This window comes from Manis pentadactyla, chromosome 11 (genome assembly GCF_030020395.1).
Source record: "Manis pentadactyla isolate mManPen7 chromosome 11, mManPen7.hap1, whole genome shotgun sequence".
Classification (NCBI taxonomy): Eukaryota; Metazoa; Chordata; class Mammalia; order Pholidota; family Manidae; genus Manis; species Manis pentadactyla.
In genome coordinates, this window is record NC_080029.1 from 821,386 (window position 1) to 848,419 (window position 27,034).

Below are 27,034 nucleotides of genomic sequence, written 5' to 3' on the forward strand. Positions count from 1 at the left end.
TCCACCCTGCCTCTGAAATTTGCAGGACATTGCAGAGGACAGGGCTGGCTGGGCACAGGTGCCCAGCCCCACCTGCCTGGAGAGTGAGAGGCGGAGCGAAGGAAGGGCTCAGCAGAGGTCAGGTGTCTTGGGGGCAGGGAGTGGGCAGAGCGGGCCAGACAGTTGCCCTGCCCCCAGCTGCAGTCCCTGGACCTGGCCGCAGGCCCCCGACCTGACAGGACTCCGACAGAATGGTACGTCAATGGAGGCCGAGCAACAGCAGCCACATCAGGCCACAAGCTGGAGTGGGGACCAGGGGTGGGGGCCTGGCTGGGTGAGGACAACAAGCTTCCAAAGGGGCATGCAGGGCCCCGAGGCGGCCCGGCTGGGCCAGGGGACTGGGTGTGGAGGCAGATCCCTCCCCTGGGCCAGTGGCATGGTGTCGCAGCAGTGCTGGCAAATAGGCAGGACGTGGTCTCAGCTCTGCTGCGGGGCCCGGGACTGGGCTGTGGTGGGTGGTAGGCCTGGGAAGGGTGAGGAGCTTTGATGTGTAGCCATGGCAGGTCTCCAGGCAGGCCCCTGGGGGAGTCAACTCTTGCCTGAGGTGCTCCTGGCCCTGGGTGGGGGCTGAAGTCCTGTGCTCGGCCTACAAAGGCAGGGCAGAACTGGCAAACCCACTTCTAAGCACTGAGACCGTTGCTCCCTCCAGCCCCAGCTCAGCCCCAGCTCAGCCCCCGATGCAGCCCAGGCACGGTGCTGGGGTGGGGCAGGGCCCCTCACTCTCCTCAGGGCCTGCCTGCCTTTGGGACAGCGCTCGGCCAGGATGAGGGCTGCCTCCCTTGGGCCTGTTGGGGAGCGGTGGGCTAGGGTGGGAGAAAGCCCCGGGCCTGGGGAGGGAGGCAGGCAGGCACGGCTCCCAGGAAGCTGGTCTTTGTCAAGGTCACCAGCCTTGTCCCACAGCCCCCAGCTGGGACCCCACACGTCAGTCCAGGGGCAGTGGGGGCACACACGGGTGCTGCAGATTAGAATTGGTGGCTGGGGGCCCCACCACAGGCTCGTGGATGGGGGCCAGCACGCCCCTTATCTATCTCCAGCGAGCGAGCAGAAGTGGTTTCTATTTTAATAGAGACGTCCACACCTCACAGGGCTGGGGGCACAGGCGGCACAGCTTGGGGCTGAGGGGTGAGGGAGCCCCCTGGGGAAGGCCTGGCTGAGCCCTCCTCCCTAGGCTGGCAAGCTCTCACCTACCCTGAGGGCCGCAAGGGTTGGGGAGCAGGGGCGGCCTGAGCTAGGATTTCTGAGGAGTGAGGACTCGCTGGACTCCGAGCAGACTCTCACTGTGGTGTGCTGGGGTGGCCTGTGGCTCCCGGTGGAAATCTCAAGACAGCTGGGCAGGGCTTTGCCAGGAGCAGGACGGCGGGCACATCAGACCCAGCTCTGCTGGCTGCCCTGGCGGGAGGGGAGCCATGTGGCCAGGGGAGCCAGGCACCTGCCAGTCCGGATCCCAGGCCAGGTCCAAGCCATCACCTGCTCTGGACAGACACGGGGTAGGGCTGGGGTGGGGGCTGCAGCTCCAGTCCCCCAACCCTGGCTGACCCTCTTTCTGCCTCCACGGGCGGGTGGTGGACACTGGACCGGGCCCTGCAGGTGGGCACTGGGCCAGAACCCATAGCCCAGCCTGCAGGCCAGCACGGCGTGGGCCACACTGCCTGCTGGGGCTCCCCAGAGGGCATCCCACCAAGGGCGGCCGCCCACCCGCAGCAAGGCTGGCTCTGCCCTGGTGTGCAGGGTGGGGACGGCCTGAGGGCCCGAGACAGGAGAGGGACCAGGACAGAAGACTCGAGAGAGCTGGTTGGTTTTTTTCTTTTTATAAGTTTTTTTTTCTTTGTTTTTTTTAATATGAAAATTACTTGAAAAGACAAGGGGCCAACCCCACCAGGCAGCTTGGCTGGCCGCTGGCCACGCCGATCCTAACATTCCAGATGTAAGTTACAGAGCTTAAGTTCATCTACAAAAAAAGTAATAAAAATAAAATTTTAAATGGCACCTTCAACAGAACACAACAAAACGTGGGCCAGCCGCGGGGCGGTGTGGGCCGCGGAGGCTCCTCAGCTCCGCTCCGGCCAGAAAGTAAACACAAAGCTAAAAGGGCCCCCCAGCACCCCCAGGACAGGGCAAGGGGCCTCTCGGAAGCGCCAGGGAGCCGCTCTCTGCACGGGGGCGGGAGGGGCACTACCAGACCGGCGGGCCGAGGCCTCGGGTTCTAGTCCTCGATGACTATGGGCTCGTCGTTGACGGGCGCGGGCGGGGGCGGCCGCAGCGGCAGCGCCTGGCTCTGGCGCAGGGCGATGGGCTTGTAGGGCCGGCGGGCGGCCCGCTTGGTCTCCGAGGACGAGAGCAGCTTGCGGACCTTCCTGCGAGGGGAGGGTGACGCCCCGTGTGACGCCCCGGCCTGCAGGCCGCCTGCCCGCCCGCTGCCCCGGCCCAGGCGGGCCCCCACCTGGTCTCCTCGGTGGCCATGTAGAACACGTCATCGGGGGCATCGATCCAGTTCATCCGCCGCCGCTTGACGGGGGGCAGGGAGCCGCCCCGGATCAGGCGCACCTTGGTCGGGTACGGCTTCCCGTTGAGCAGGAGGTTCCGGTTTGGTCCCTGTGGCAGAGGGCTGGCGTGAGGGGGCTGCCCCGTGACCTCGAGGAAGCGGCCCCAGCACGATGGGCCGCAGGCACCCGCCGCCTGCCCCTCTGGTCCCGCTGGGCCTTCGGCACGCTCCCAAGCAGGGCCTGGCGGGGCTCCCTGGGCCTCTTCCCGGATGCCCGGGGAAGCTGTGTGAACACGCGTGGGCCTGTGTGTGTGCAGGGCCGGGGTCCCACCAGCGCAGCCGCGCCGCTGCCCCCTTACCATGTGCCTGGTCTGTCCGTGGTTCGCCAGACCTGACAAGAACAAGGACAGCGCGTGAGGCCCCCCACGCCCACCCAGGTGGGGAACTGGGGCCACACGCGCCCCCACGAGCCACAGCCCACACGCAGGCAGGGGCTGAAGGACACGGGTGCCTCGGAGCCTTCGGAGCTCCCAGGGGCTCTGCAGGCCCCCCACCCGCCCCGACCGGGCCTCGTTCCCCTGGTGACCAGGCAACGCCCCACGAGCTATGAATACGGCAGTACCAGAGAGCCCCCTCTGCACGGCTGAACCGGGCTCCTCCCCAGGGGCTGGAGCTGACCTCACAGACCCTGGGGCTGGCTGCCCTGTGAGAAGCTGATGGAGGCTCACAGGAGTGCCCAGCTGGCCAGGACACAGGGGCTTCCACACTGTGGGGGGCAAGATCTGGAGTCCCAAGCTTTGAAAAAGGCACCATCCTAGGTCACAGCCACCCCACCAGCACAGGCCTGCCACCCACGACAGGCACTCAGTGCTAGAGCTCCGAAGGCCCACTGGGTGAAGACCCCGCTGGGAAGCGGGCGGGCGCCTCTGCCCACCGGGCTCCTGTGAGCGTGGGCGGTGTGCGTGTGAGTGAGGTGTGTGGCTGGCCCGGGGAGTCCTCCCACAGTGCTTCTGGCAGGGGTTTATATCCTGACGTTCAGAAGAGCCGTCCAGCCCTTCCCCACCTGCAAACAACCTTCTCATTCAGGGTGCCCCCAGGCAGGGCAGAAGGAAGGGCCTGCAGCCCCCAGGGCCCAGCTCCAGGCTAGCCCCCTGCCAAGGGCTACTTACCCAGGTAAGTGCCTATCAGAGAGACAGTGCGGAGGGAAGAAAACACACGTTAGAGCGAGTGTGCGCCCGTGGCAGCCTGTCAGTGGGTTCAGGCCTCCGGGGCAGGCCCATGCCTAGAGCCTGCGAAGGCCTGCCCACACGCCTGTGCCAATGTCCCCCAGGCTGGCTGGGGCCTCCCGGCTGAGGCACCCGTGGCGGCACTGCACGCCGGCAGTGAGGCAGATTCCAGAAAACCCACAGGAGTGGGAGGCCTCTGTCGGCCTTGCTGGGGACTGGCTCTTCACCAGACAGACCCTAAGGCTCAAGGATGCCCACTGACCAGCCCAGATTTCCATGCCTGCATGCTTTGCTTATGTTGCTCCTGGGGTGCCCACCACAGGGGGACAGACAAGCAGCCCATCCCCACAGGCCCCAGGAGACAACCAAGTCTGGCCCACCCCTGTGAAGCACCCCAGGGGCAGCAGCCCTCCAGTCCTGAGCCCAGAGAGGGGCTCTGGGCACATCCACGTTGGCCAGCCCAAGGTGCCCAGACAGGGACCCTGACCCTCCCACCTTGAGGGCTGGCAGGAGGGAGCCCCACACTCATTTTCCTTTAGCCTGGTTCCTGTCTACCTGCCTCCCACACGGATCCTGAGCAGGCTGATCTGGGGGGGGCCACTGGGCCTCCAGGGCTGACATGCCCCTCACTGCCAGGGTAACAACAGGCACGGAGAGGCCCTGGGGCAAGGTGCCAGGCCAGTGGGGGAATGAGGGCCTGGGCAGCTGACCCATTAGGAGCCCCAACCTGGGCGCTTGAGGGTGGGAGGGTCCCAGGGTGGCTTCAGGCCTCCGCAGGTCCCCACTTCCCTTCCCCTGGGCGTCCCACCCCACCTGGAAGAAGGTGCTGCTGCCTCAGGTGTGGGACCCCCACCCCAGTGCACTACCACAGGATACCCTGGCCTGAGCAATTGCCACGCCTCCTAGACCTCCCCCGACCACACTACAGATCTTTCCTGTCTACCCTGAGGGGCCAGGTCCTCAGCCCACAGGCAGGGCACACGTGAGGGTTGTAGGGTTCTGGGCACAGCACAGGCAGCCACACAAGCTGAGGCTGATGGCATGCAGCGGTCACAGCACGATGGCGGACAGTAAAGCAGGCGGCGGGGCGCCAGGGCCACACGAGCAAGCACAGTCCACAGACTGGGCGCTGGGCCAGGAGGGAGGGGCCAGCCCACAAGCCAGAGGCGGGGCAGGAGGTGGCTTTTGGGTGAGCGGGGGCTCCACGGGGCAGGGCTTGGTTCTCTGTCGGCTGACAAGTGGATGAGGAAGGGGTGAGGAGGGCCCGGCCCGCGAGGACCACCACAAGGGCGTGCCCTGGGCCCCGCGGCGCACCATGCAGGGAGCACAGCACACACAGGCACGCAGGGGGGGCTCGGCACAGCACCGCGCCGGCCTGGCCTTACCCCGGCTGGGCATCAAGAGGCGTTTCTTTGTGTTGCCTGGCAGCACCCGGTGTCGGGAGAGAGAGGGGAGACATGGTCAGCAGGCGCCAGCGCGCGGGCGAGGACCCCCCACCCGGCACTCACCGTCCACCCCGTTGTGCTGTTCATAGCTTCTCTTGCCCAGGATGGTGGGGGAGCCGTGGTTGATGACAGGGGCCGGCTTGGTGGGGGCGAGGCCGCTGAGCACACCGGACACGCTCTTCACGGGGTCGGGCTTGGGGGGGCGGGGGTGGGTCTCTGACAGGAGCAACACAGGTGGAGGGCACTTTGTGGGTGGTAAACAGCAATGGTGGCCCCACCCAGGACCTTCCCGACCAAGGACGGCCACAGCCCAGGACCCACAGAGCCCAAGGCCCGCTGAGCGCCATGTCCCAGGAGCAGGGGAGAGGCTGATGGGACCAGGCCCCTGGATCCTGCAGCCCCAGCCAACCGCCGGGATCGCTGGGTGGCCGCCAGCAACTTACAGGCTCCAGACACAGACCCATAAATAAGCAGGCCCATTAGTGGCCTCCAGGTCCCGACCACCGGAGCTGATGGCAGAGGGCTGGCCATTGGCCAGCTAATGAATTAACAGCTTGGCTGGCCTGGCCAAGGACATGCCCCACCGAGAGCTGGCCCTGGCGGGTGTAGGCCGCCCACCTGCTGAGGACCCTCAGCCCTTGGTGGTTCTCAGGGGCCATAGGCCACCGGCTCCCAAAGGATGGGACAAGGTCAGCCCCAGGACCAAGACCCCAGACAGTGAGTGATGCCAAAGCCACGGTATCCGTGTGGAACACACTTGGCTCGAGGTTCCGGAACGTCCTTCGCGGGGAAAGTCACCTCCTCACTGGGAAGCACTTGCGAGCCCTCCCTGTTTGGGACAAGCTGCCTGCGGTGGGCTTGGTGGTGGACAGCCAGGCCAAAGAGCGCCACCCGAGGTGCTCAAGGCACCTAGGCCAGGAGGGCCCTCCCCGGGAGGTTGCTGGCAAGGTGCGCACCCCTCCCACCCAGCTGGGGGCTGGCGTACCCTGGCTCAGGGCCTCCCAGAAGCGGGTGGGCCCATGCACACCTCGGCCCCCCACGGCCCCCATGGCCTGGGGACTGCAGGGCTGCAAGAGGGGCAGGTGAGACAGAAGGACAGGGCAGCTTGGGCCCAAAGGGCCCCACCTGAGCCTGGCACGCTGCAAGGGACCCCCAAAGGGACCACAGTCACGCACACACTCACGCACACTCTGCACACTGGCTGCCTGTGCAGAGCTGGGGGTGAGGCGGGCTCACCGAGATACCGGAGCACGGCTTCGAGCGGCTTCCGCACAGCCTGCTTCAGCACCAGTGGGCTCTGGGCGGCTTCAGGCAGCCGTGCCGTGCCTGTGGGGAGCTGCGTGTGAGGGCCGGCAAGCGCCAGGGGAGCCAGGGCTCCAAACCCCCAACAGGTCTCAGTCACCTCTGCCCTGCCTGACAGGTGTCCCTCCTGCAGGGACGGGGCAGCCTGGGCGGGGGGACACTTACATTCAGCCTTGATGGTGGCGCTGTTGATAGGCATGTAGGGGTGTCTGGCAGCGTGCCGCGGGCGAAGGATCTCTCGGCACAAGCGCCGGGCGATCCGCGTGAGCTTGGTTGTGTGCAGGTAGAAGGCCTGTCGCGTCTTCATGGCGAACTTGGGGCTACCGCCGCTCCGGGCTGGGATGCCATGGGGGCTCTGCGGAAGGGGGCGCGCCGCCCCGACACAGCGCCATGACCGCGGGCCGGGCACTGGGCCACGCAGGGGGCGGGAGGGCTGCCCACTTACCACGTTACTGCGGTTCGGTCCTGGCCTCTCTCCATCTAACCGGGTTGGCATTTTCAAGCCACCATATTTCTTCCAATATGTCCAACAAGATGCGCAGAGGCGACACTGCATGTTAGGGGGACCCCAAGAATACCACTGGTAAGACTGGGTGGCTACGGACAACAAAGTTGGAAATAGACGGGTTCTTAAGCAGAACCAGTGATGGCAGAGAGCATTTCACAGCTGTCGCCCCTGAGCCACCCCCACCCCCGGGGCACCCCGCACCCCAAGTGGCTTCCCTGGGCAAGGCAAGGCCCCCACAACCCCCGGCAGCCCCCAGGGTGGTACAGGGGCACCCAGCACTGGGAGCTGGGCATGCCCTGGGGGCCAGGCGGGGGGCACTTACTGTAACAGCTCTCGCAGGCCCGGCCAGCCCCAGGGCTCTGGCCTGGTGCCCCTGCGCCGTTCACCACGCCTGCCTTCACATTGTTGATGCTGATCTGGTTCGGATTTGGCTTGTTACTTAGGGTTAAGGGAGAGATGGAGGCCGTCACAGAAGCACCAGGCCACAGGTGCGCAGCTCCCAGGAAAACATGGCTCCTGGGGAGCTGGCAGTCCTCCGTCCAGACCCACAGGCCACAGGGGAGCCGGCTGTCCCCTTGCCTGGGGGGGGGCGTAGTCTCTCTCCCCGCCAGTCTGAGAAGCGGCTCCCACAGAGGTTCCAGCCCTATCCAGACCCAGCTGTGTCTGCTGGCACTTGGTTCCCTCCGAGTTGAACCCTGGGCCTGGCAGGTGTGAGTCCTGAGGCCCCAAGCTGCCCAGCAGGCTGACAGACAGCCAGGCCTGGGCCTGCCAGGAGCTGCTCTCCAGGGCCGAGCAGGCCTTGACCGTGGGGCCCCACCCGACTTCCCAAGACTGCGCTTCCAGGGACCATGTGCCGTGGCATCCTGCCCAGGCCCACCCGGCCCCAGGAAGGTGGCACCGGTGCTGTGTGGGGCACTTACTAGTTGGGAATATAGACTTGCTTTAACTTGCTCTCTGCTTCAGCTGCTTTCAAACGTTTCTTAAAACAAAACAGAAGGTCAGAGAGGCCAGAAGGCAGGCCTTGGGAGAGGGACACCAGTGTCACCCACTGAAATCCACACGGGGCCTAGCAGGCGGGTGCCCCAGCTGCCGGCTTCCCTCCTGGCCTCCCCGACCCGGGGCGCACCTGCTGCACGTATCTGTCGGTGGTCTTCCACATGTAGTAGTATTCGATGATGCTGGTGAGCGACTTCCAGGGCAACTGAGGAGAGAGGGGGTGTCAGGGAGGACCCTCCCCAGCACGGGACCCCTGGAGGACTGTCCACGCACCACGTGGGACCCCAAGGGCCTGAGTTTTGGTCCCACACGGGGTGCTGCCCAGCTGTGCCTCTGCTGCTCTGGGTTCAGTGCACCAGCTGGGACCAGCCGCCCCAAGCATCTGGGCAGCTGGCCCACAGGCGCACACGGGCTGGCAGGTCTGCCGTGTACGCCGAGGACTCTTGCTCTGTCACGAAGAACAAGGCAGCGGTCCCTTAGGGTCCAGCTGCCCCGTGCCAGCCCCGGGCGGGCAGGCCAGTGGTTGTCTGCACTCTGATCCTGAGGGCCTACCACCCCCACCCCCACCGACCAATGCAGGCTTCTCCGCCCTCATGGCCTCTGCCTCCTGGGGGCTCCGCCAATGCCCACCAGCACCATCTGGGGGCACCACACCTGGCCTCCTTGGGGGCTCCTGGTCGCCCCGGCCACAGCCTGCACGACATGCTCTTCCCTCCAGGGAACCCGGCAACTTGCCACAACGGCAACGCCACCCGTCTTCCCGAGGAGGTTAAGTGTGTTTTAGGGGATGTAAGGGTGGGGGGGCCCTGAGGGCACAGGCCCTGTCCCCGGAATTCACCTGGGCTCACCAGGTGGACATTTTTGAGGGACACAAAACAAGGCCATTAAGGAGAGGCTCAGCAAGTCAGAAACAAGCAGAACAAAGTGAGGAAACGGAATGGTTTGGAGAGGCCAGGATACCAGGACCGCCCAGCGCTGACCCTCAACCTGGTGCACACGTATGCAGTGGGCGGGGCTCCGAACTGGCGGGGCTGTTAACAGGTGACACACCCTGGCTGCAGGGCAGCCTGCCCGCCAGTACTCACAAAGTCTTGCTGAATGTCCGTGAAATCTTTGCCGTATTTCTCCAGGGCCTCCTCAAAAAGGCTGGCCTCTGAGGCCGACCACTCCTCCATCTCGTCCCTGCAGAGTACGGGGCCCCCCTGTGGCACCAGGGCTGCGATGGCCTTGGCCACATCGTACACACTCCTGTGCAGGGTGTCCATGGCGTGGAACTGCGGCAGGAGACATGGGGGTCACCTGGGCGCACTGCTTGGCGGGCCACCCCCCCCCTGAGGGCAGGCGCCACACTCGGGCCATGTTTGGGATGCACAAGTCCACACAGGGCTCACCGCCCCGCACCCAGAAGGAGAGAAGGAGTGCCAGGAGCAGCTGAGGGTGCACGGGGAGAAATGGGGCCCTCCTGCCCATTCTGGGTGTAGGGAGCCAGCAGCCCACAGAAGGTCGACTGGCTTTCTTGCAGCTGCCCACCCCCCCCCAGCTGCTGGGAGGGCCCCAGGGCCCCAGGCTGACTCCAGGTGGGGCAGGGTCCGTGCGCATGGCAGGAGTGAGCCCAGGTCAGGTAGCCTGCTTTCTGAGGGTGGAAATGCCCCTCCGACATGGGAGGGACGGCCCCCCGGGGTGCGGCAAGGTCCCAGCAGAGCCTGAGGAGGCACGGGCCGGCTGCCTCGGCAGTAGGCTGCCACGAGCCCCGCGCACACGTCCCTGTGGAGGGCTGTGCCTGGGGATGCAGACGCCCCCGGCCCCGGGAGCCCAGCTCAGCACCAGCCTCCCGCCACAAGCAGCGCACTTACCAGGGTGATGTCACGGGAGGCGGCTGCAGCGCTCATGTGCAGGCTGGGCTGCCGGACGGAGCTGCTGCAGTCCAGGGCCCGGGCGAAGGTGCCCACCGAGCTGGGTAGAGGAGGGGGGACACTCAGGAGAGCCTGTCCACTCTTGGCACCAGGGCCAGACGCCAAACGAGGACGTGCTCACCACCACCACAGCAGCCCCCAGGAGCCAGCTGACAGAGGCCCAGGGCACAGGGGTGGGAATCAAGCAGACGGCAAAGGAAAGGCTGCCTGACATGCATGGGCAGCGGCAGTGGCCTTGGGCTCCGGAGCCTGCTGAGCTCACTGCAGGATGCGCCTCGTAAGAGAGCAGTCAGGCCTCCCTCCACAGGCCAGGCTCAGGGCCTGTTCCTAAGTTGTTCCTGACGGGGCCCAGCCTAGACTGAGAGCTGCGGGAGCCTTATGAGCACATGGCCACCACCGTCATGCCCACAGGGGCTCCCCTCTGGCTGTCCCTGCCTGGGGGAGGGGGTTTGCCCACTCAAAGCTGCTCTCAGAGCACTGCCTCCCTCGTGCCCAGAGGCTCTGGTCTCCGGTGCCACATCCTTCCATCCTGGCCGCCTCCACCCTAGCCTGTCCAGGGCCAGCCAGTGGTCAGGCAAGCCCCTCTGTCCAGTCCTGGGGTCTGGGGAAGAGTCCGTCTGACCCAGCTTGCTTGGCCCCCGAGGTACCCCTGAGGGTGCCCAGATCCAAGCCCTCAAAGCTGAGCTGCCCCATGACCCACAAGGACCCCGTGGCAGTCAGCAGCCCTGAAGAGCCACCTCCACACCTGGGGATGGGAGAGACCAGGCCAGACCTCTCTGGGAACCGCAAGGGGTCCCAATAGGGTGAGGGCCTGAGGCAGCAGGGGCAGGGGCCCAGCACCCACCTGAGTCCCCATGCCCCTTGCTGGGGGTCCCCTGCTGGCAGACGCCAAGGCTCCTGTCCCTAACACCCACCACGGGGGCACAGGAGAGGCGAAGCCCCATGCCTGGGCCCAGGCAGCACCTCGGCTGTCCCTGGGCCCCAGAGCTCACCGGGCCACCACCAGGAACTGGTCAATCTGCTTGTCTACAAGGGGGTTGTGGGCCTCCCACACCTTGGTCTCCAGTTTGGACTGGTCTCGGCCATCCTCCTCTCCTAGAAACAAGAAACGTGTCACGTAAGACCAACAAAGGCCACGAGGCGCCGCACGGCCTCCGGCAGGGCTGTTTGGAGCCACGGTGTGGCCAGAGTCCCAGGGCCCACCAGGGCAACGGGCCGCGTGAGCTGGGGGCAAGGCTGCCGCATACGGCGCACACACACGCGCTGCCGGGCGCGGAGACTCTGGACACAGTGCACCCCGGGCCACGGTGGGCCCCTGGTCTGGGGAGGAGGGGCTGAACACCGGTGACGGGGCCGTGAGCACCGCTCAGGGCGCCATGGGCTGGAGCAGCCAGCCCGACAAAGGGCTTTTGTTCCAAGACGCTGCAGATTCATGGCCGCCATGCCCAGCTCCCAGGGGACCCCAGTCAGGACCAGGGCCTCACCGCACCTGCCACCCGAGCGCCCTCGGGGAGCCACAGAGGCCCTGTCTCGGCGAGCTCTGCCTCCAGGGGAGAGCCCCGCCCCGTCCAGCCGCCCTGAGCCTGCACACAGTGGGGGTCTGCTGGGGCTGCAGACATTTGCAGGTCTGTCTTGGGGAGCTGGCGATGGCAAACATCATTTGCCAAGTACCCCAAATCCACACAGGTGGGACGGCCTCTGAAGTGACCTTGATTCGTGGAGAAGAGACCTGGCGGCCTGGGTCGGTATCCTGAGGCCCTCCTGGGCTCTCGCACTCAGCCCCAAGCTCTTGGAGGAGGTGGACCTCCAGACCAAGGGCAGGACCCCTGCTGCAGCCCACTCTTCTGGGACCCTGCCCAGCACCCCAGGCTGGCTTACCAAGGCGGACCTACCAGACAGGTGGAGGACGTGCTCCTGCCAAGCTGCCCAGTCACTGCCCAGGACTGCGAGGCCCTCTGACACTCAAGCTACTTGGTGCCGTCCTTTGTCCTCAGGGGCCTCCCATCTCCCATGGGATGTGGCCGCGACCGGGCCCTTCCTGCTCAGGGGGCTGGGCAGCCAGGGACCTGGTGTGGCCGGGTGGCACCCTGCCCAGGAGGCCCCACAGAGCCCCAGAGAATGCCAGCCCCAGCAGGCCAGCCTCGCCACACATGGACCAGGGACCTGGGCGCCTCCTGGTGTGGCCCCCACCACAGAGCTTCCTTCCTCCATCCACCCAGACGAGCAGGACCCCTGAAGACCACAGACCAAGAGGGGCAGTGGGCGTGTGTGTGGGAGGAAATGTAGAGAGCCACAGCCAGGACAGGCCAGTAAACCCAGGCCGGCCTCAGGGGCTGGCCAGCAGTCGCTGCTCTGCAAAGTGCACTTGGAGGACACCTGGTTGGCGCCCAGCGCAGACCAGGCCGCCGCCGGACACGCCCCAAGAGGCCGGGGGAGCAGCCCCATGGACCACCGTGGGGGTTCCAGGGGCAGTGGAGACCCTGGGGGCGCATGATGGCCTGGTCCCCAGTTCCAGCTTGTCAGCGCCTCCCAGCAGAGGGGAAGCGGGAGGCTGGCTGCCAGGCAGAGACGGGCACACGACCTGGGAGGGGTGCCCAGCACAGCAGGGGCTCAGGTAAGGAGAGGGGGTCAGAGGGCCACTGCGGCCTACCGGCGTGTGGTCAGGCTGCTGTCCTACTGCATAGCTAACAATCAAAAACTACCCCAACAGAAAATGACAGAGCCAGGTAGACACCAGAAGGAAGGTGACCTGAAGGGGCAGGCTGGCCTGCATGAATGGCCTCCAGAAACAGGGAGAGTCCGTGAGCTGAAGGTGGCTTCTGGGGGGCGAGTGTGTCTTCAAGGTCCGGTATGCGAGGCCTGTTGCCGGCCAGCTCCGACCCGCTGCCCCTGCCTGGCACAGTCCATGGCCTGAGAGCTGACACTTTTCAGGGACACCAGATATCTGCAGCAGTAGGCTGCCAGGAAGCCCGTGAGACGGCCACACGGGGCTGCACCCCCGGCAGAGATGCACGGCCTCTGGCTACCACAGGTCCCAAATGAGATTTTTTGGAGAGAAAGTAGCTTTAAAAAACTTATGAGAACATATTCCAAAAGGAAAAAGACCCCCTATCCTGCTGGGCCCTGGCCTTGCTCAGGGGCTCCCTGGCCATGCACTCTGAGACTCCACTGAGCGCCTACCTTCTTTCAGCAGGTCGGTGATGTCCGCCTGGTACCTGTTCCCCACACGAATCTCCCCTTTATCAGCCAGGAGGGTCTTCTGCTGTGGATCGTAGACCAGAGAATAGAAGAAGAAATCCTAGGAGACACAAGGACACGGTCAGCATGCGGCACTGAGCCCACCTGGGCTACGGCGCTGGGCAGAGCCACAGGAAGCACAGACACCGAGAACAGGATGCATGGCGCCTCGCGCATAGGACACGATCTTCATGGGGGCCACCGTGAGAGGGCTGCACCCACAGGGCTGGCCAAGGGTGCTGGGCCTGCCCACCCCTGAAATCATGCATTCCTATCAGCAGCAACAGTTTGAAAATTTAGTTTATAGAAAGTGTTTAATTGCAACAAAACCCTGAAGGCATCTGGAAACGAATCCGACAGATTCTGGGCACGTCCTCCGGGAAGCCGGTGCAGCTTTTGTGTATGTTGTCAGAGGAGACGTACACACATGGGGAATCACAGAATGTTCTGGACTTGGTGCCCAGAGCTGTCAGCGGAGCCGTAGGCCGTGGCCTTCTGCCTCTCAGCCCGTGTCCACGGGACATGGCAGCTACTAGGCGGTTCTTGTCGGAATTCACGCCGTCCAGCCTCCCTGGCCCCTTGCTGTCCTCACATTTCTTGGAAACTGTATCAAGCTGCTTTGGATCATTTTTAAAGAGCAGGCTGGCTGACCTGGGCCACCCACTGGTGCCTTGTGCCCCTGCCGTTTCCCCAGCCGTGACTCCCCAGGGCTGTCTCTCTCAGCCGCCTCTGCCCACTGCAGCCGCTGCCCTCTGTGGGTCCGTGCTGGGGGTGAGACCCCGAGGCCGGGTCATCTACACCCTTGCCTGTAGTAGGGATTAGGTTAGTCCCGCCGGGGCGTTCAGACCACAGGGCACTTTGGGGCACCCAGTGTGCAAATCAGCAGCTGTTGCCTCATCAGGTGACAACAACATGCTTCCTATCTGAATGGATACAGAGAGTGCCTGACGCGGGCCCCGCCACCTGCAGGCGCACTGTCCCTGAGCACAGGTCGGGCCACTTCCACACACAGGGCAGCACGTGCATTTGCCGAGTCGACCTGGCCCCCTGCTCACGACCATCTCTGTGCACATCCTGTGTGGCTCGGTCACCAAGGGGCCTTTCTAGATGGCAGAGGGCACCCCCGGCCTCTGCTCCGGCCCACGCTCTAGTTGGCCAGTCTCCCGAGACACAGGTGTGGGCCGTCCCCCAGCCACCTGGCCACTGCCTGCCTGTGCTGCAGGCCGGCGTCCTCCCAGCAGCCTCCCCAACACCTGACCCCACCCTCACTGGACTGCACATCCTTATCCGCAGTCATTCCCACCTCCACGTCCCGAGAGCTCCAGGCTCTGTGCGGCAGGAGGAGACTGTAGTGGCGACAGGTGGGGTGCAGCACCGTGAGGCAGCCCCAGGCCGGGTGGGCTGAGCCCCCTCAGGAGGCCCCACAGCCAGCCATGCCTCAATGGTGGCAGGAGAGTCACACTGCCACCGTCCCACCAGGCGACTGACACACCCCACACGGTCTCAGAGCACGCATGCCACCTCCCCACCAGCCACCTCTCTCCACACCCTCAGGAAGTGGCTCCCCGGGACACATGTCTTGTCTGGAGATGACTCTGGCTGTCACGACTGGGGGTACAGTGGCACCCTACCATGCAGGTGCCCTGGCCCTTGTCAGTGGGACCAGGAGGTGGGTCCCACGCCCCCAAGTCCTGGCAGGGTGGATGTTTTTGGTTCTTTAAACTCAGAAACCCTTCACACAATGCAACCCGGTTCTGGGTCAACAGTGAGGGCTCGAGGCAGTGGGCTGGATCACCATATGCCACGCGTCCACATGACAGCGTGGATGGCAATCGTGGTGACCAGCACAGGTCCTTGTCCTTATCCCTCCGAGACAGGTCACTCCAGACAGCGAACAGCCCCAAGGGGTCCTCCGCGTGGGGGAGGGAGGCCCAGGAAGGGGGTGACAGCCCCTCCTCGGGGCTGCGGGCAGCACAGGGCCCGGCCAGCGCCAGCCTTACCTCCCGCTCCAGGTAGGACTTGAGTGACTCAGTCTCATTGAGCAGGGTCACACTGCACTTCCCTCTGCAAGAGAAGGCCAGGCCGTCAGGGGACAAGGGTGGGCAGCCCCTGTGCCCTGCTGCCCGCCAGGTACCTGATGTGGGTGGCGGGCAGGGACTCCAGCTGCCGAGAGAGAAACAGTTCCCGGTGCCGCAGCTGGTGTCTGAGCTTCTCGGGCAGGTCCACCACCTCTGGGTTCTCCACCTCCTCCTCCACCTCTCCTGGGGAAGACTCCTGTCAGCGGGCCCGCAGACACAGGCCCGCCAGCCGGGTGCTCGGCGCCATCCCCTGCCCGACCTGGGCAGTGGCCCTGGAGGTCCCCGCGGGGCCCCAGCAGCTGCCACGGAGCCAGTACCCATTCGTGCCCAGGCACCCCAAAAGCTTGGACCCTGGGCGTCGGGACGGGAAGGGGGTAAGGATGCATCACACACTGGCATCGGAGCAGCAAAAGGGGGAGGGAAAACGAGGCCGCAGCCCCTACATGCCCCGGACGAAAGGCAGACCCCACAGGTCACCCACGGCGCTCCCCGTTCGGGGGGCCTGTCAGGGCTGAGCGGCAGCACATGGCAGCGAGGGATGCCGGGACGGGCATGCAGGTGGCCGGCGCCTGACCCAGCCACGCAGACTCAAGGGCCGCCTGCAGAGGTCAGACTCACCTTCCTCGCCGTTATCAGCCCCCGGTCCAGTTCTGTAGCAGACCGACAGTGCTATGTGACAGACAACAGCACCCAGACAGCGGGTCGGCGAGAGCGCACCATGGCACCTGCCCCCTGCCCAGCTGCACAAGGGCCGCTTGGCCAGGCAGACACGGGGCCCTGGGCCTCCCAGAGGGGCAAAGACCACCCAGCGAAGCCAGAGAACACTCGGGCCTCAGGACCGCCCACCCTCGGCCCCCACCTGCCCGAAACTCCACAGAGAGCCCGAGGCGAGGCCGGCACAGCCAGACCCTCCCCAGAAGCAGAGACGAGGACGTGGCTGAGCCACAGCACGGGGGTCCCAATACTGGCTTCCTGGCCCGGGATGCCACCCCGGGGGCCCGAGCCACACCTCCAGGGCAGGGGCAGTGATGCCTGCAGGGAGAGGCCCAAACCGTATGACCAGGAATGGGGGCAGCGCCCCGGGGCACAGTGGGGGCCTGGGGTGGTGCGGGAGGCCTGGGGGACGACGTTAGGACAGGGGCTTGGCACCCCTCAGGCAGCTCAGGGCAGCATCAGACTCGCTGAACCCTGGCTGCAGAGGCAGGGTGGGGGGCCTCAGGCGGCAGCCCCCCCTGATCTCTGCCTCCTGCACGTCCCAAGCCCTGGTGTCCACCCACCTGGCCTGCCGCCCGCTGCTGCCCCCCTGTGGCAGCTGCTCAGATTGAAGCCAGCCTGAGGGACTCGAGGGGACGTGGTTCTGGACCAGGTCCAGGTGGACAGGAGCCCATGTGTCCACTTCCCCGCCTCCTTTGGGGACCCCATGAGCACACCGCACCCCCAGCCTGGGGACGTCATGTGCACCTGCCCACTAGCTTCACACCTGCTCGTGCTCACGTCTCTGTGACAGAGCTGGAGGGCTGGGCTGCCCAGCTAAGAGCTGGGCCATGGGCAGTCATCCTGAGCCCAAGCTGGCAGCAGCCCGGTGGGCAGCTCCCCCAGCCTACAGGGGCTCCCAGATCCCCACCTGCCAGGTCTGCTATCAGCGGTGGTGAGGAGGGGCTAGAAGCAGGCCTCCCACACCCAGGGCTTGGGTCACACCAGCCACGTAGATCTTGCGAGAGCCTCCCACAGCCCCTGTGCCCCCTCCCCGGCACCCAAGCTTCCCTCTGGCTTGACCTATGCTGGAGTGTGTGGTGCTCAGCGCTTGGCCTCCGAGAACCCAGGGGACCACCTGGGGGTGGGTGAGCCTGGATGCAGAAGCCCCTTCCTCAGAGCTGGGGGCTTCCCCACCCAAAGGCTCTTCTGGGTCCCTGCGGCTTGCTCTGGGGAATGCAGGGAGAGCCCATGTCCACGGCTGGCGTTTTCTCAGGGCAAGGCCTTGTTCTCAGGATGGCTATGAATGTGAGCACGCACCTCAGGGCAGGTGGCTGTGGCCTGAGGAGGCTGCTCTGGGTCTCCAAGAGAAACCCCAGGAAGGGCTTCACTGCTGTGCGGGACCCGTGTGGCTTGGGGCATCTCGCCTACCCTGGCATGGGAGCTTCTGTCCCTCGGGTCCCCGGTCCCCGGAGAAACCCTGGCCGCTGATCTGACTGTGCTGTCGGCTCCCCTGGGTCTCCATCCCACCTGCCAGAGCGCCCAAGTGTCCCCACACCCACCTGGACATGGGGCCGGGGCCCAGGCAGCAGGCGGCCCAGCCCCATCCTAGCCACAGCGAGCTCATGGGCGAGCACCCCAGTAGGGTCGCCCCGGGGACCGTGGGCCTGCAGAGGTCACTGGGACAGTGTGGCCAGGACAGAGGGCAGAGGCTCTGGGGAAGCAGGCCCCCAGCAGCTCTGCTGACACCTTGGGCCACTGCCTGGGCTGGGCCACCACCCTCTGCCCTCCCCTTGCGAGAGCTCCAGCCGCATGATGCCTGGCCAAGCTCCCTCCTGGAGCCCTCCTGGCTGCTGGCTGACCTCCAGGGCATCCACGGGTAAAGAGCCGAGCCCATGGGGCCATAACACCCTCAAACCTTCAGGCACAACAGCCACTCTGGGCCGGGCAGGGGACACAGGAGAGGAGGGCCTTTGTCATCAACCCCCCAAGGCGATGAGGAGCCTGTGCCCTCGGCCACATGGGCCAGCAGGTCCACAACCCAGCCCGTCCACGTCTCAGTCCCCCTTCAGCATCGTGACAGCCTTGCTGACACCCACAGGGCCACAACCATATGGACCACTCCTCTGGAACACGAGCTTGTGGGTCCCCAAGACCCACAGCTCTTTTCCTTGGCACCTAGAGGCACAGTCTTTAGGATCAGGGTCAGGGGCCACCACACCCACTGCTAACACCTCCCCCTGTGCACAACTCCATCACCCAGCACCGGACACAGAGCCGTCTGTGCCACGGGTACACGGCTGATTAAACGGGGAGCACAGAGCGCCTAAGGAAAGTACAGGGTGGCGCCCAAACACACCACGGCCCCCGACTGCTCTCACAACCTTGGTCCTTGGGTGACAGTCCTGGGACCCCACCCTGCGAGGCCAGACAAGGCTGGGCCCCAGGGCGGCACCCAGAGCTCGTCCAGCCCTGGAGGCCTGGTGGTGTGGGGGACAGTCCCGGGGCCCAGCTCCACTGGCGGCAGGCCCTAACACACCTTCCTTCCCCCCTTTCCTCCCTGCTTCTCGTCCTCCTCCCCAAGGCCACACCACCTGTGACCCCCTTGGGGGCTGCGAAGGAAGGTGCCTGGCCTGGGCACCGTGCCTCCCACACCACCAGGCTGGGGTTCCGAGCTGCGCCTGCCCGGCCCCCTGAGCAAGCTGTGCCGGCTGGCCAGTGCTGGGAGATCCTGCCTCGGCCTCCCGCTGGTGAGGGACCCTGTGGGCAAAGCTGTCCACCCCCGGGGACACTCCCTTTCAGAAACAGGTGTGGACTGGCTGCTGTCCTTGGCCGCCCGTGTCAGAGGAAGTGCGTGGCCCAAGGAGGGGACGGAGGCACCTGGGCTGTCAAGAGCATGTGGATCCTAGGTCCAGAGGCACCCGTGTAAACACCAGCAGAAAGCTCTGTAAACACGGGCAAAACGTGGGCAGGACCAGCAGCTGCCCAGGCCAGGCCTGAGCCCGGGGCCGGCCCGCGGGCAACAGAACTCTACTTGCAGGAAAACCACCCAGGTCAACGACACCCAGCCACACCCTGCAGCCAACACACACCGGGACCCACTTTTCAGGGCAGGGAGGGCCCAAGGACGGTGCGTCCCAGCCAGGGGGGAACACCCTCGAACATCCCCAACCTCCCAGGGCCCGAGGGCACGACTCACTGGCATGCTTGTCAGCCAGGGCAATGAGGGCGCTGGAGATGTCCCGCCTCCGGTAGAAGCACACCACCTTGGCCTCCACGTTCCCGTTGGCCGTCTGCAAGAGCAAGGCAGGTCTGAGCGCGGGGTCTCAGTTGCCCGCAGGGGTGTCCCAGGGCGCGCGCCAGCGACGGAGGGGGGGCGCACAGCAGCCCTGACCTCAGTCTGTGCCCTTCCACCTCCAAGGCCATTCCCGGCCGCTGCCCCTCTCCCTCCCTGGAGGCTGCTGTGGTGAAGAGCCCTCCCGACAGCGGCCATCCTGACGCCAGACACAATGTTAAGGACTTGCAAAGCGGTCAGCAAATGCAGAAAGAGAACAAGAGGTGGTCAGGATACTAAGGAAGCCACTGGGTGAACAGCCTCGTAGGAAGGACACGTCTCTTTTGAACTAAGAGGTGTTTATAACTTTTAATAGTAACGCAAGGATCATGTCACAATTCTAATTTTTGTAAAATTTAGCGTGACCATTAGACCAGGAGCATTTCAAGAGGAAGACTTAGAAACTCCTCCCGTCTGTGAGCACGAATCAAAGCATCAGCTCCCAGCAAACCCTGCAGAGTGGCGCGCACGGGGTGGGGGGTGGGGGGGCGGCCGTCCTCGGGCAAGACTGTGCCACAATGCAAGCAGAGCAAAGAGTTCTCAAGAAGCAGAGGGGAAGGAGCTGTGCTCTCGAACCAGGATTCCCGGCGAGTGCCCGCGCTGCCCACCGACACCCGCTTCCCGGCGCCCAAGCTCAGTCCTCAAAGCATGATCTGTCCGAACGCTCGGAAGCATTTCAGCATTCGAAGGTGTTAAGATTTTGCCAACGCTGCCCATATCAAAAATGCCTCCTAGAAATGGTTCCAGAAACCGTCTGCTGTGCTCAAGATGAGCGGACGCTCCACAGGACAGGGAACCGGGGACTGCGGGGGTGAGCCCAGGAGCCCCCTGGGACAAGCCCCGAGGGCCACTGTCGGACGGCAGCCACAGTTCCACCCTGTGGGTGCTGACCGTCTCCAGGTTGCAGGGTGCGGGTCTGTGGCCAAGCCACCTCCTCGGCTCCCACACCCGTCCACGGTGTCCCCTCCCTCTCTGGGGGAACTGCTGCGCCCTGCTCAGCACCCCAGCCTGCCAACAAGCCACTTTGTTCTCTGCTCTGCTTTGCGCAACCCCACCCCTGCCTATGCGCACCTGCCTCAGCCCAGACCTGGAGGCCCTGAAACTTCCAGAACTCTCCTTCCAAGAGCTTCCTTCTCTGGGAAGCCCCGCCGAAGCCCCGCCCCAGCCCCTGTGGCCCCGCCCCAGCCCCTCTCCAGCTGGCTTGGGCCCCCTCCCCATGCTGGGGCCCCCAAGTCCCCCAACAACAGGCCAGACCACTGGCAGGCACCTCATCTGTTCCCACAGAGGTTGCTTAGCATCCTGGGGTCCCCAGGCAAGGCTGGGGAGCCACCCACCCCGGTTGGGTTTTATGGGGTCCCTAAGGCCTCTCCCTCTGCCACCCAGCTGGACACAAGGGGCTGGGAAAAGTGCCCCTGGGCTTGGCAGCACCGTGTCTTCAACACTTTTCTGCAATTCCCACACCAACAGCCACATGTTTGGCCTCTGGCTTCTCATCCCCAGGATCCTCCCTAGTGGCACACAGGCCTGGCCACCACCCAGAGGGCCCCTTATGGGGCTCCCGCAGCCACACAGCCTGCCCCACCTCCTGGGTGCTCATGCCCCCAGACCCCTTTTCCTTTTCTTTCAAAACGGCAATTTTCTCCAGGATTGTGAAGTTTATTTTCCATGGAGACAATGTACATAGGAAACATATCCAATCACAGTTCCAAGGAGAAAGTGTGACATTATCCGAAAGGTCACAAAGTGCAGAGTCCTGGGAGGGAGCGGGGAGGACATGCTGCCCACCACCAGAGGGACACCCGGCCAAAAAACTGGCCAGGCTTCGCGGGGGCGGTGCAGAGACCTGAGGACAAGCCTCCCAGTGAAGTGGGCCCCAAATGGCAGGACGGCTGCCAGGGTTTGGGAGGTGACACGCCGTAGGGTCATTTCCTACATGGAAAGTCATGGACAAGGGTGAAGTGCACGATCGCCCTGCCCCAGCTGCCGGCCCCCCAGGTTCCCCTCTCCTTTCCTGGGGCCTATGGCTCTTGGGGAACCCCGGCCCCGGTGCCACCGGGCGCCACCAGCTGCTGGGGGTGCACAGGGTGCACCCCTGGGGCTGGGCTGCGCTGGGGCTTGGGGGGGCCTCTGCGGGTTTCTTGGCTCCTCTGCATCCCTCTAGGAGGCACCCTCGCCCTCACCACCCACTCCTTCATTCCACTGATTTTATTTCTACTCCTGTCAGGCTCACTTCAGTCTTCCAGAGCTTTCCCACCCCCAACCCCACGTCACTGGGCAACAAAGGAAATGGCATTTTGCTGGGAACAAGATGTCAACAGCTGAGGTCTGCTCTCCAGACCGCCCCTGTGGCACATACCGCCCAAGCCACCTGGGCAAGGGTGCATGGGCGGCCTCACCAGGCAGAGCCCATGAGCTGACCCTGTGTTCAGCCCCTGCCTGCCCCGCACAAGCCCTGAGTCTATTCCTCTAGCCGAGACTGGGCCCGTGGGCCCCGCAGGTGGGAGGGGGAGCCAGCAGTGCGTCGGGCCCGAGGATGCACTGGTCTTCCGAGTCCTCAGCCCATACCAGCCCCACTGCAGTGCCTGACTGGTCCTGTGGGTCAGCACCAATCCTGCTGCCCACCTGTGTCCACCCCTGTACAACACCTCATGAGGCCACCTCACCTCCCTTCCAGCCTCCTCATGGGCATAGGGCCCTGGCATTCTTGCCCCATTTTAGGGGGTGTTGAGGGCAAGAAAGAGCACATGCTCAGCCGGCTGAGCCTGCCTGGCCCCCCACCCGCTCTCTCGCCTTCAGAAGCCTGTGGTTCCCGCCGACAGGCCCCCCTGCCCCAAGCCGCTCAGCCGCCCTACCCCCGATGGTGAGCACCTGCTCCCCTCCTTTTCCGGCTGGGGCCCTGAGGCTCCAGCCAGCTGTGAGCAGCTCCCCACAGACGAAGTGCGGCACCAGCCCAGACCCGGGTTCCACAGAGCAGTGGCCTCACGGGGCGTCCAGGCTGTTGGCCCTGGCTGGCCACCCCCAGCCCCAGCGCCAGGCCTCTGGGAGCGGCCGGCCCCCTCCTGTCCCCCTTGTCACAGTGGCCACGGCGCACGTCGTAGCAGAGCACCTCACGTCCCACCCCGTCCCGCCTGGCCCCAAGGGTCCCAGGCCAAGAGCGGCCTGACGGCTGGCTGGCTCTCGGAGGCACAGCAGTCGCTGAGGGAGGGGCCCACAGGACGCCCCTCTCGGCCGGCGAGCCCCACCATAAACTGCCCGTTCCCGCGGCTAGGAGGGCGGCAAGGGGCTCTGGGCAGGGGAGCTGCCCGGGGGCCTGGCGCTCACTCCCACACACTCCCACCCCAACAGCTTGGCTGCGCCCCCCACGGACCCTGTGGACAGGAGGGGCAGGCAGCCGAGCAAGCAGGGGGGAGGCCAGCAGGCCCCGCGGATGCCCTCGGGCTGCGCCGCCTGGATGGCCTCTTCCGCCTGCAGTGAATCCAGGGAAACACCCACCCAGAGCCACTCTGGGCGCTGCTGCTCCGCAGGATCCCATGGGCACGGCCCCCGGGCGGGGCCCCCAGGGGCCTCCCTGGCTGAGCGGCAGAATGAGTCCCAGGCAGGGGGCCCCGGGCACAAGGCTGCTGGAAGGTCTGGACAGACAGTGGCCATTCAGGGCGGCCCCCTGGAGCCAGAGGCACGTGTCATCTGGTCCTTGACGGGGGCCCGAGCCCGCCTGGGGTGCACTACCTTGTTGAGCTCCTCGATTCTCCGGATCAGGTAGGGGTTGCTGGAGGAGTTCTCGAAGTAGACGTAGTCTGCAAACAGGGACAGAGAGAGCTTCACTCCGCGCCACGGAGCCCGCCTCGCTCAGCCCCATCACCCCAGGGAGCCGGGGGAGCCCCAGTCTCTCCACCACTCGTATCCTCAGTTCTGCAGGCCACCACCCCAGCGAGGAGAAGGGCCCGCCTGTGGGTGCAGGGGGAGGCCCAGGCCAGGAGATGGGGCCCCTCCAGGCAGGGTCCTGCAGCCCAGTCCTGTGGGCCACCTTCCCCCACATAGAAGAGGTGCAGGAGCCAGGGTGCAGCAGCCCCCAGACACCTTCCCAGGGGCTGCTGCTGGCCTGGTGGCTGGGCCCCAAAAGTTGTGTAGCCAGGGCAGGAGGGACGGCCTCAGGTACGCCACGACCGGCCCAGAGGCCACGTCATTACGGTGGGGGCTGCCGGGCCCCTGCATCTTCCCTCATGTAAAAACAAAAGCCCTGATGGAGGCCAGGGCTTCCAGGCATGAATGGGGCCAGCTTGCTAGGACGGGGTGGTGCCAGGTGCCCAAGTGGGGTCCACGGGGTGCCACAGCCCTGTTGGGTGCTCCGAATCACCAGGGTGACACCCGCTCCTCTCACAGACAAGCCACATGTGCCCTCCAGCTTTCCGAAGGCCCCACGGGGGAGAGCTGGGCTCTGGCTCAGGAAGGTCGGCGGTCACCCGAGATTTCCTGAGAGGCCCATTAGTGGGAGGCTGGGGGCTCACGGGGAAATCCTAGGAGAGTCATGAGGCTACCGGCTGCCATCCTGGCTGCCCAGCCAAGCCCTTGATGTTCTAGACACCCCTGAGCCCCCGGGGGATACATGACTCCAGGAGCAGGCCAGGTCAGTCCCCTCCACCCTGTATGGCAATGCTTCCCAGCCCGAAGCCCCTCCCAGGCCGGCTCTGCAGGAGATGGCCAACCCGGGGGCTTGTCTTGGCTGGAACCCGGTCAGGACTGGATAGGGCCCAGATGTCCACAACTGGGCACAGATTCCGCCTACTGCAGTAAGCAGGCAGCAAGGGACCCAGTCTGGCCCTGTCTAAGCAGGAGGCCCCACCTGGGCTGCCCGACCACACGGAGGGATGGAGAAGCATCTGCCTCCCGACACAGACACACCTATGGGGCTTACCTGAAGACACAGCTGCCCTCAGGCCCCGAGGAACAATAAAGCCACCACCGGGAGCCCAGAGGGGGCAGAGCTGCGGTGCTCAGAGGTCAACTCAGAGGGCCTACAGGAGGGGGCGGTCGGCAGGCATGAGGCTTGTTTTGGGTGACAGAAGTGTCCAGAACTTAGACTGTGGCAATGTTGTACAATGTGAAAACACTAAAATTCATCAGCTGCACTCAAATTGGGTGAACTGCACTGCACACAGATCTCAAACCAGTCACCTGCGCTTTCATTCTAAGAACCTAGATGAAGAGCAAATTAAACCTGAAGCAAGTATTCATATGTGCCAAACCCCGATGTCCCCTCCAGCAGGAAGACAACAAGCCAGGAGAAGCTGCCCCCTGGGCACCTCTCCAGCTCACAGACCTGTGCATCTGCCAGGAGGCGACATCAGGATGTAAGCCGCACTTCAGGGAACGCGACAAGGCCGGAGGCAGATAAGCCAGAACGACGCCCGCTCGGGGGCACAGGGACGCCACGGAGGGAAGCTGCCCACCTAGACCATCAGTGGGTGGGAAACTCTCAGGCCAGACCGATAAAGAAACAGGAAGGCAGGAAGCCACAAACAGCCAACATCAGGCATGGGAAGGGACACTCGGCCGACCCATGTGAGGGCACCACAAGCCACTATAGGCCAAGGCGCCTGATGCTCCGATGAACAGACCACTGTGCACAGGACACGAACCCCCAGGCCGCCTGTGACTGCCGAGGACTGGATTCACAGGCGAGAACAAACAACAACTGAAAGGGAGGCAGAAAAGGCCCTCGGCCTGGCCAGTTTCACTGGGGACCCACCGGGCATCCGAGGAAGGCTCAACACCAGTTCCACACCAACTTCCAGAAAGCTGAGGACTGAAACGCTGCCCACCAGGCTCCCGAGACTACCACCCACCACCCACCACAGCTGGACAGACCAGCACCCCTCATGGACACAGGCACAAAACTTCTCAAAAAAGACATTAGCAAATCCGAGCTAGCAACGAATGAAAGGATAATAAGTTCAACCTGTGGCTCACCTGGGAATACAAGTTTGGTTCAACACTGAAAATTTTATCAAGAGAATAAAGAACAAAAACCATCTGACCACCTCAACAGATGTGGGAGGAGCTGACAAAATCCAATAGCTGTTCTGGATGAAAACGCTTAAGCAAACTAGGAACTAAAAAGGCACTTCTGAAAAAACTACAGCTCATGTCATACATATCACCAACGAATGGTGGGTGCTCCCCCAACTCATGAATAAGGCAGGGTGCCCACTCTGCAAGGCACCGCACCTCCAGGCCCTACTCAGTGTGATGGCGAACAAGCAAATGACAGGCATACAGACGGGAGAGGAAGGGATGAGGCCTCCTACATGCACATGACACGATGGTCCACCCAGAAATTCCCAGTCTAAGAAAACCTATTAAAACTAGACAGCAAGAGCAAACTCACAGATCACAAAAATAGTATATGGAAAGTGCCGTTTGCAGTAGCCCTAAGGAACATTAAATACTTAGGTATCAATTTAACAAAAGACCTATAGATCACTAAAGATCAAAATTTGTGTGCAAAGATCTGCTGAAAACTACAATACACAGGTGAGAAAAATGAATGAAGATCTAAATAAATTGTAATACATGAGGTGTCATGGATTGGAACACAGGTCAGCAAAGTTTTCCAGTAAAGGGCCAGATAATAAATACTTTAAGCTTTGCAGGATATTATGTAGATATAATTTCTGCAAACTTTTAACTGAATGAGTAAGAAATAAAACAGTAATAACAATTTTTGGTAACACAGGCCTAGTAATGAGAAGACGTTGTTTGTGGGGGGAAGACATCTCGCTTCACGGGGGTCCAAGGTCGTGAGCCCTGACCGCGTTGCTCCAGGAACGCGCTCCCCGTGGGGCCCAGACGGGTCTCCGTCCACCAGCGTGGCCTTCACCTGAGTGTCCTCACTGCCTGGAAGGCACTTACCCAACCTGGATTTTTCTCCGGACGTTTTCCTTCTAGTGTGCGTGCCGAGGGCTAACTGCGTGGCCCAGGCTGTCCACACCCCGCAGCCCCAGGGTCTGGCTCTCAACCTGCTCCGTGGGGAACCCCAAGGCCCTCGGGGTGTCCGGCCCAACGGGTGTTTGCTTTCTGGGGGCCAGACCGCGCGGACGGCTGGACACAGATCGCACCCCACACACCAGGGCCCGTGCAGCCACGCACCGGCCCTTCCGGATTCTGGTTTCTACGCCTGCTGACCCTGGTCTGAGTTCTTTGTTGGGACCGAGGAACCACGAGTTCTTCCCAGCAAATTTCTGAGCCCAAGGGTGGCTCCGGGGGTCCCCGCACTACAGCGTGTGATTGACTGCAGACCCAACGCCCTCCACGGAAGGTCAGGCGTGGCCCCTAATGTGGGTCGGAGGGTTTTGGAATTCCCTTTGCGTTGCACGGAGCTGCAGGTTAAAAGCAGGAAGCTTGCTGCAAATCCGGGTCGGGACGCGTACCTCGCTCCCTGGCCCGCCTGCGGCAGTGAGGACACTGGAGAGCAGCCTGCGATTCGGACACGCGTTCCCCGCGTGAGCTCGGCATTAAGTGCCGGTTCATGCAGTTTTCAGATGAATTCACCAAGAACCAGGATGAAGTAGGCAGCAAAAACGAATTTCCGAAGGCACTTGGTGTTTGACAACAGTGGCTGGGCGGCTCTTCCCATCCTGAGAAATCTCGAGTTTCTGCCGAGTTCAGGATCACAGGTTCAAGCGCTGCTGCCCCATCAGGCTGCCACGTGGTACGGCAAGTCAAGACACTCGGCTTCTATTTCTGGTAAAAATTCACAGAACTGATAATATTTAAGTCCACGA

At 63.9% G+C, this 27,034-nt stretch overlaps 1 protein-coding gene across 4 annotated transcripts; it reads right to left on the reverse strand.

Moving 5' to 3' along the window:
• Window positions 1-1,831: 1,831 nt before the first annotated feature.
• On the reverse strand, window positions 1,832-26,795 carry MTA1 (metastasis associated 1). 4 transcript variants are annotated; one of them, XM_057488055.1, is made up of 22 exons: window positions 26,681-26,795; window positions 22,980-23,047; window positions 19,119-19,212; window positions 15,845-15,895; window positions 15,283-15,409; window positions 15,149-15,212; window positions 13,092-13,209; window positions 10,904-11,006; window positions 9,852-9,951; window positions 9,084-9,272; window positions 8,129-8,203; window positions 7,923-7,981; window positions 7,325-7,440; window positions 6,940-7,091; window positions 6,660-6,849; window positions 6,429-6,518; window positions 5,256-5,408; window positions 5,133-5,168; window positions 3,691-3,702; window positions 2,881-2,912; window positions 2,480-2,631; window positions 1,832-2,393 (listed from the first exon to the last, which is right to left on the reverse strand). In XM_057488055.1, exons 1-22 carry the CDS (start codon window positions 26,778-26,780, stop codon window positions 2,243-2,245), a joined length of 2,232 nt encoding a protein of 743 aa, XP_057344038.1. In that variant the 5' UTR covers window positions 26,781-26,795; the 3' UTR covers window positions 1,832-2,242. The 4 variants fall into 4 exon arrangements, with proteins under 4 accessions (XP_057344038.1, XP_057344039.1, XP_057344040.1 ...); XM_057488056.1 differs by lacking the exon at window positions 3,691-3,702; XM_057488057.1 differs by lacking the exons at window positions 3,691-3,702; window positions 5,133-5,168.
• Between the last annotated feature and the right edge of the window lie 239 nt (window positions 26,796-27,034).

What these genes read in the sequence shown, in the direction of transcription:
- MTA1 (XM_057488055.1), bottom strand. Translation starts at nt 26,780, where the DNA reads ATGAACCGGCACTTAATGCCGAGCTCACGCGGGGAACGCGTGTCCGAA. An exon ending in GACCGAACCGCAGTAACGTG is followed by an intron (nt 6,850 to 6,939) that starts GTAAGTGGGCAG and finishes CCCCTTCCGCAG; the next exon opens with AGCCCCCATGGCATCCCAGC. An exon ending in ACAGCACAACGGGGTGGACG is followed by an intron (nt 5,169 to 5,255) that starts GTGAGTGCCGGG and finishes GGGTGCTGCCAG; the next exon opens with GCAACACAAAGAAACGCCTC.